This window comes from Prunus persica, chromosome G1 (genome assembly GCF_000346465.2).
Source record: "Prunus persica cultivar Lovell chromosome G1, Prunus_persica_NCBIv2, whole genome shotgun sequence".
In the NCBI taxonomy this organism is placed as follows: domain Eukaryota; kingdom Viridiplantae; phylum Streptophyta; class Magnoliopsida; order Rosales; family Rosaceae; genus Prunus; species Prunus persica.
Window position 1 is genome coordinate 14,407,253 of NC_034009.1, and position 8,708 is coordinate 14,415,960.

An 8,708-nucleotide genomic window follows, 5' to 3' on the forward strand; every position below is an offset into this window, starting at 1 on the left:
TAGGAAAAGGAAAAGTAAACTTTAAGAAATAGGAAAGCAAATTAACTAATAAGAGATCCTTTTAACAAGAAGGAATCTTTAAGAATTAGGAAAACAAATTAACTAATAAGAGATAGGAAAACTAATCCAAGTAGAATTAGGAAAACTAATAATATGCATTCTGCATCACATATATATGATTTTCTTAGTTGCCCTCTGTTACTGTTGAAGTTTTAAAGAAAAGCTCTATTTCTTCTAACAATCTCTTATCCCCAAAATTTAATCCTCCAGAATCCCTGTCTAGACAAGATTCGGATGACATCAAGTGAATGAGATACTCACAAACTTCTCCCATGTCGTCCAGGATGGCGACTGCCTTTTTTTTATGCTCTTTTGCACTTTCATCTTGACTGTTGTCAGTGTACTTCTGTTTTCTGCAGGCCTGCAATGTGTAAAATAACTGCATTATCTCTCTTTTTAATATGCTGCTTGAAATGACCGAGGCTAAAATTTTAGGAAAATCCATCAGCCAGTGTTCATTCTAAAACAAACTTGATACAAGTATAATGACTCATTTTCATGTTTGAAGTATTAAAAAAGGAAGCATCATTTTAGTCCGTTAAAGAACATGAACAAAACCAACAGAACAGAAAAGTGCATGACATAGGAATGGTCACCTGGAGCAGCTGATTTACACTACAAATTTGTTCGGCCTTTAAGTACTCGGAGTTCAATAGAGCTCGAAATAAAAGTACAATCTCTGTGCTCAAATTATTTGCTGCAAGGTTTTGAATGATGCCAGATATGCAAGAATCATCAAACACCGATCTCATCCACTCAGGAACCTTCGGCAGCTTTAACAATGTGACTGCTACATGAATTGCAGGCTTGTGAAGATTAATGAAAGATTTTGATGCTAAGCATGGGACTGCTAAAGACATTGCCAGCTCTTCCACAATCATCCTACTCCAATGATTCTTTGTAATCACAATTGTTCCTTGCATTCCCTGCAATCCCCAACCCAAGATCATTGATAGGCAGAGGCCACAATTCATAGCCACTCTGAGGTCACTGTAGAAAATTAAGCCTTCTAGGACAGCCATTACAGACATTAGGTAGTCCATGGTGCATACCAACTCCTCCCCTGTTCTATTCCTCTGATCAGATATTCGGGTAAACAACTCCAATAGGCAGTATGAAGCAACAAGTTTGACCAAAGGTGATCCAAAATGTACTAGTCTGCATAGGTCATGGCAGAATATCCGGATAAAGGAAATCGGCTGTAACCTGTCTCGGGGATCAAAGAAATTTTTCCAGTCCATAATCCCTGGAAAAACAGTGTGCAAACTGGACGAAATGGAAGAAAGAGAAAGAAAACAGTTAGTTTCAAAAGCAAAATTCAGTTGTATGGCTAAATTTAATACGAGGAACTAACCTTCTTAAAGAGAAGAGATACGAGGAACTAACCTTCTTAAGGAGAAGAAGTTTAGTAGAAGCACAAATATTAAAACTTCTCCAGAGCTTGTTTCCTCATCGTGGTCAACCAATGCTGGTCCTTTTAAACATGCTTCATGAATTGTGCTGTTGATTGTAGAGACTAGAGAAGTGCTCAAAATAATGGCTTTCGAAGGTGCTATGAGCACTTCATTGGAAGAATGGTACAAAATTAAACAAAGAATGCCAGTTACTATGAGACATTCTTGATTCCACCCGTCCGCAGCTCTTGTGGTGATAATATTTATCAACTACAAAAGAAGACAAACTGTCTCATTAAATTCCTGTGGCAGAAAGTAAACTGGAATCACAAAAATTAAGTAAGTCACCTTCATAGTCACTGCAAGCCAACATTCATCATCAGAAAGAGTTCCATGGTGCACTGAGCATAAAATTTTGAAAATTAAAACTAAAACGGGTGTGGATATCTGTGGGGACTGTGTATAAGTTGATTCGCAGAAAAGATTCCGGAGAGCACTCCCAATACCATGCAACCATAACTGGTCGGAAGCAACTGGAAATATATCGATAATAGTTCCCACGAGATGCACTACAGAAATTATGTTATGCTCATGCCCTTCTTTCTCGAGAAGTTGTGTCAATAAGGACACCAAAAGTGTTGCTCCATGATTATCTCCTCCTGCTATTAATTCTGCAATTGAATTAATATTTACCGTATGACTGTTCTTTCCATGGACAATGATGCCATTTCCTATATTATTTCCACAAAATTTCAGAAGCTGATATGACAGTGGAGTGCTGAGCTTCTCTTGTTGAAACAACCACTTCAATGATATTGGATGAATTCTTGCAGAAGGCAAATCCCATTCGTTTTCACTTAATATCTTGAACAGGATTCTCTCAGCTTCTGGACTGTAGGGGATTTGGTAGCTGACCTTGGCGAGACCCCTATAAAGACCATAAAGATAAACCAGCCTCATCACTGTAGATGGATCAGTGGATCCACCTTGGAGATCACTACTGTTGACCAGAATATATTGCTCTAGAGAAGCTAAAACCAACTTATCATCTGCAAGTCTGGAGAGCAAAGTATTAAAGATTTGAAGAAAAGTAGGTCGTAATTGTTAAATGTACCGCAGAAAACATAGCAAAGCAAATGAAACTAGAAATCAAAATCTCAATTACCTTTCATCATATAAAGAACTGGTGTATAAAATCAGCAAAATGGCAGATTGGCAAGAAGATAATTCCAGATTGCGGGAGTTCTTTTGCCCAAGTAGAAAGAGCAAATCAATGGGATCAGATGGGAGACATAAAGTAGCATCTCTAATAGGTTGCCCAGAATCATTTCCCACAAGAACATCTACCAGTGAACTGAGCATCAGATACACCCTCCATTTCATCTTTTCTGTGGGAAATAAACCTAGGCATCCAAACGACAAACTGAACCAACTGTTCGAAACTAGGTTCTCTGCGAGTTCTGCTGCTTGATTATTGGAATCCTGAAGCAGTATCGAATGAAATGTTTCCAATACTCCAAGGACAGTTTCCTCATCCATTTCATTGAAGTTGGTTCCAAGCCAAGGTAACAAATGTTTTGTACATACATTCACAATAAATTGTCGTAGTTCCGATTTAGTGGAGTCAGTAGAATTTCCTTCACGACTATAAATATTGTACACCTCCTTAAGTAGGAACAAGGAATGCAAAAGTTTACAAGGATTCTTCTCCGAGATACTTAGACAAGCTGATACAGCATGTTGCATTGCTTCTTTAATTGAAATTTGTAGATTCAAATTCCCATGAATAGATGGAGTTCTGACGATAGCTACAACAACTGAGCAGGTCAATATAAATGTCTCCTCAAGCATGCCTATCTCCCCATCAGAATGCTTTTTAAGCATCTTTGCTAGAACAGGTACTAGCTCTGTTATATGAGAGGAGGATACCATTCCAGGGCAATCAGATATGCAGTTCAGAATGAGTTTTAATGTCTGATTTTGAACTGGATGGAGAGGAATGTCAGCTACATAATTTAGTACTGGAACCAAAGTTGCAAACCCAACAAGAAGCCTCTGTTTGAAAGCTTGCTCAGCTTTTGATAAAATGTCAAGTACCTGAACACAAGATTTGACCACTGGATCCTTGCATTCTGTTCATCAACAAAGCTTATTAGCTCTTTTATTCTTGGGTTCATGAAGTTGGACTTTCTGAGGGTTTTACTTGATAATACAGTTATAAAAAATAAAAATAAAACGCTTAAGCAATCTACACTAGGACACTGCAAAATTTGTAGAAATTCAATAAATACTTCTGAATAATGATAATTGTTGACGCCTTACTTAAACAGCACAGTTTCTGTTTTCCTGATGTTTGGCAATACTCAAAAAACATCAAGCAGATAGCTGTTATTGTTCTATTTGGCACTGAAACTTTACCAACCTGACAATCTTAGTATTTCAAATACATAATCTGCAATGTTCTCTTCCACTAGGAATTGGGCTTCTTTGCCTGAAGTGCCTTCCCAGGAGGACATGTAATGAAACAGTAAATCAAGTGTGCTGATCTGGACTTGGCTGTCTGTTGAAAGCATTGGGCCTTTGATGGCTTCCGTAAACAATATACTCATTGGATTCGCATCTTTTCCATCTTCTGTTGCTTGCTCAAAGCTATCTCCTTCGGATGAACTCATGCTGTTTAAATCAACTGCATATGCAGCCCCGAAAAGCCCTCTCAGAGCCAACACTGTCAAGAATGCTGCACAAGTAATATGGAAATTGTTAGTTGAGAGAAGACAGGACTGATACCAATGAGGGAATGTGCATGTAAAATGGGGAGAATTCCATTCTGTGTCAGGATCACTTCCCCAAAGAGTTATATATTACCTGAAAGGTTTTAAATTATAATTGTTTCCGCTACAGGCGGTAAGTTCTATAGTCAAGAACTCAAGCACTTGGAGCTGCAACGTTTTTATCTTTTGATTCTAAATAAACTCAAGATGCAAATTATCTTGTCATGAGATATGAACAAATTGATGGCATTGTTGTACAATCATTCGAACTAACTGATCCAACTATTGATGAGAGAAATTGCAAGGACCTTCACCTTCAAAGTTAAAATATGGTCTGACATCAATAAGAAACAATTGTGGTATAGTCGGGGAGTTCGTTTGCAGGCTTGATGTCTACTTCGAAACATTTAATAAATAGAAACTCATGGGGGATAACAAGCTGACCAAAATGCTAGTCACATATTGCTGAGCTGTGCTTCAAATAAGGGAAAATGGACCCAATTCAAGAAGTGGAATACTGACCTACACAATTCAAGCGGACATCATCGCTTTGGGTCTTCATGAGGGCCTCTAGAGACAAGCGCAATAGCTTGGGGCAAAAGGCAAATAAAAAATCAGTTCCATCACCAACCTCTGATGCATATTGAAGAACAGATACCTTGTATAGAACAAACAGGATTTCTCCCCGAATCTCTTCACTGTGTTAAAGGAATAAAATAGAGGATTTTAGTTATAATGTGGTAAATGCATGGAAAAAGGAACATGTTATATTATCAGTTTTCTTTATTTGTTACCTTGGCAATTGAAGACCTTCAACAAGATTGGTGATGAGACCATATTTGTCTCTAATGTGAGCGTAAGGATTATTCTGCTGGCAGTTTAACAAAACCCCTAAGCTGTGAAGCTGCACTCAAAGAATGGCAGAATTGTTAGCAGGGACATATAGGTTTTGAGATCAATAAGATGTAAGTCTTAAAGATATTGTTGAAAAACGTTTCGTCAGTAGAAGCCAGTGGGTGCACAGATGCTTATCATCGTTGAGACTTCCTTGTAGACTCTAAACCGTAGCCATTAAACTTGCATATGAACAAAGCCATGATGCACAAATTTAATATAAAAGGCCAAAAAGTAACCAAAATACAAGGATCAGAGAGTTTCAGTTCGGGTATACTAACTTGCCCGCTCAAATTTCATTTTGACTTATAGAGTAGAGAAATCTAATTTCAAAGAAACAGGACAAACTATTCAAGGATCTCAACCAACACTAACTCATCCTATTCTGTTTATGAATATAAATATGACAATTTCAGGTTTTAGTTAACAATCCTTCAACTATAGTATTGTTGTACCATGAGAAACCAAAACTAACCAAGCTATCCTGCCTGCATATGATTATCAAGTTCGATTAATAACCGATCAATGAGAAACAGTAGAAACAAGTTCGATTTCACCAGATTCATCCACCCCAATTTCTAACCCCTGACCAATCATACACTGTTTGATTACCGAAAAATTACGGAATTCATAATTTTCCTTCATAGTCTCAGGAAGCAAACAGAAAATAAAAATTACCCAAAATATATATCTAAATCTGAAAACTGATATGTAAATTCACAAACACGCAGAGTTTTAATATGAGAAACAGTAGAAGAATCAAGCTCGATTTCTCCACATCCGTCGGACCGTAACAAGTCATACACAGTTTCGCTACCGAGAAACACAAATCATTTTCTCAGGAAGCAAACAGAAAACAAATCACAACCGGAAAATTTTATCTAAGTCTCAACAGTAATTCCAGAGTTCACAGACAAACAAAGAGAGAATGGAGAGATGCGGATGATGGAAATACCGTATAAAGCTGACCGCGACTCCAGGCCAAGGCACCAGAAGAGAGGCGGTCGGAAACCCTAGCGACGAAGTCAGCAGAGATCGAGGCACCGGAAGATTCGCAGAGAGCGGAAATGAGATGGACGACTTGTCGTGCGATGGGGTCGTCGTCGAAGGAAGAGAGAGCATGAACGAGAGGCGAGACGAGGAAGTGAGGGTGGAAGTCGACGAGAGAGCGGAGGAAGGGGGGGTCGGAGGAGATGGCCTGAGAGAGCTGAGAGAGGGCGTAGGACACGTGGACGGTGGGGGATTGGGGGTTGGAGATGAGGTTGGAGAAGCAGAGCAAGCAGATGGAGCCGCCTTGCTTGGTTCGGAGCAAGAGCGTGGATCTGTGGCCCTCTGAGCACGTTCTCGGTGACACAACGGAATTCGAAGCTTCTTCTTCTTCATTTTCATTGTAGTCTCGGAGGAGCTGCTGTGACTGTGAGTCGTCGAAGTACATTTTGTGTGACTTCGAAGAGTGTTTGAATTTTGGCGCCAGTGAAAGAAAATAAAAGAAAGGAAGCAAATGAAGAATTTGGGCTCTTGACCAACAAAAAAAGAAAAGAATTTGGGCTAAAAAACGGAGCCTCTTCCTCTAGCTGCCTCTTGGCACGTGCACAGACTTCGCTGCTGTGAAAAATCTCCTCTTCTTCTCTTTCATTCTCTTTCATTTATTTAATTTCAGAGTAAATTGCCATACACCCCCAACTAAGAGCATCTCCAGGAGACTCTTTAAATTTTACCCAAATTCTATACTCCAGCAGGCTCTCTATTTTAGCTAATCTCGAATATTTTATTATTTCTTAAAATTTAAACATTTAGCATAACTACTTTTCCAACAGCTAGTTTTCTAACAACTAATTTTTTAATAGCTAGGTTTTTTTTTCTTTCCAAAATGACATATTGTCTATCTATAAATAAGAACATATCTTCACTCAATTTCCTTCATCTACAAGAAAGAAGAAAAAAAAAATCCTTTTTCATTTCTCATTATTTTATTTGAACTCCATTTTCCCATTAGTTCTTAATATTATTTATGCCACGTCGTTCTATAGCAAGTCGTTTTCTACGTAGTATTCTCTTCGACAACGATGTCCTTGATGACCAATATGAAGATGATTTGCTTGCACATATAGAAGCAGCGAATTTACCCAATGAAGGACAAACATCAAGACATCATGGTTCTATTGAAGGTCGTGTTGTTGTTCCACGCTACGTAGCTCGAGGTGGTCAAAATCTTTATGAAGACTATTTCGTTGATCCACCTGTATTTCCTGACCATTTATTTCGGAGGAGGTTCAGAATGAGTCGCAACATTGTTCTTCGACTTACAAACGCGGTGGAAAATTACGATCCTTACTTTATTCAATGAAGGAATGCCGCTGGACTTCTCAGTTTATCATCCCTTCAAAAGATTACAGCCGCACTAAGGATGCTTGCTTATGGCAATGCCGCTGATAACTTGGATGAATATGTGAGGATTGGAGAAAGCACTCCGTTAGAGAGTTTGAAAAGATTTGTCAAGGCAATTGTTGCAACCTTTGGTGATGAGTACTTGAGATTGCCAAACACCAATGACATCACAAGATTGCTTGCAATTGGGGATCAACGACACTTTCCTGAGATGTTGGGGAGCATTGATTGCATGCGTTGGAGATGGAAAAATTGTCCATTTGCGTGGCAAGGTATGTATTCTAGTCACTTCCATAAACTAACAATTATTTTAGAAGTTATGGCTTCATATGATCTTTGGATATGGCATGCCTTTTTTGGTTATAGGGATCCCATAATGATATTAATGTCTTAGACTGATCTTTCATTTTCAATGAACTGGCTAAAGGTCGCGCTCCTCCAGTCAACTATTCAATTAATGGTAACGATACCATGGGATATTATCTCGTTGATGGTATATATCCAACGTGGTCAACATTTGTAAAAACAATCCCTACACCACAAGGAAATAAGAAGAAATATTTTGCTGCAACTTAAGAATCAGTTAGAAAAGACGTCGAACATGCATTTGGGGTGCTTCAATCATGTTTTGCTATGGTACGAGGAACAGCTCGTCTATGGGACCAAAACACATTGAAAGACATTATGACTGCATGCATAATAATGAATAATATGGTTATTGAGGAGGAGCAACATGATGAGAGATATTGTCATCAAATCCATAACTTTGATAGAATGGGGGAAATACCAAATATAGAACCTACACGCGAGTGTTCACTAGGACTAACACAATTTATTCAAAGCCATATTGGCATCAGAGACAAACAAACTCATTGTAGGCTCCAAGCAGATCTTGTCAAGCACATGTGGCAACAACATGGAGGAGAATAATGTATGGAAAGTAAAATGGAAACAAACTCATTTTATTTGATGATAAATCAGGTTATTGTTCAATATGATGGCCTTGATGAGTACTTCAAGGTTGCGGATGCTTATATGGATATTATTCTTCAAAATGTATTCTGGTTCTTAGTGGGTTTTCATATGTATTAGACAAATCGAAAGTTCCAGTTGGTTGTAACACCTTTCTAGTTGACTGGTTCTTTGTTTACTTTAAATTAATCTATTTGTTGTTGGTTGGGGGGGGGGGGGGGGGGGGGGG

At 38.5% G+C, this 8,708-nt stretch overlaps 1 protein-coding gene across 1 annotated transcript; it reads right to left on the minus strand.

Moving 5' to 3' along the window:
• Positions 185 to 6,554, minus strand: LOC18791051 (protein PRD1). Its single transcript, XM_020554373.1, has 9 exons — positions 6,075 to 6,554; positions 5,020 to 5,129; positions 4,748 to 4,923; positions 3,877 to 4,191; positions 2,620 to 3,586; positions 1,803 to 2,511; positions 1,447 to 1,724; positions 657 to 1,326; positions 185 to 421 (listed from the first exon to the last, which is right to left on the minus strand). Exons 1-9 carry the CDS (start codon positions 6,552 to 6,554, stop codon positions 185 to 187), a joined length of 3,942 nt encoding a protein of 1,313 aa, XP_020409962.1.

What these genes read in the sequence shown, in the direction of transcription:
- LOC18791051 (XM_020554373.1), bottom strand. Translation starts at nt 6,554, where the DNA reads ATGTACTTCGACGACTCACAGTCACAGCAGCTCCTCCGAGACTACAAT. An exon ending in GAAGGTCTTCAATTGCCAAG is followed by an intron (nt 4,924 to 5,019) that starts GTAACAAATAAA and finishes CCTTTAACACAG; the next exon opens with TGAAGAGATTCGGGGAGAAA. An exon ending in TGAAATACTAAGATTGTCAG is followed by an intron (nt 3,587 to 3,876) that starts GTTGGTAAAGTT and finishes GTTGATGAACAG; the next exon opens with AATGCAAGGATCCAGTGGTC.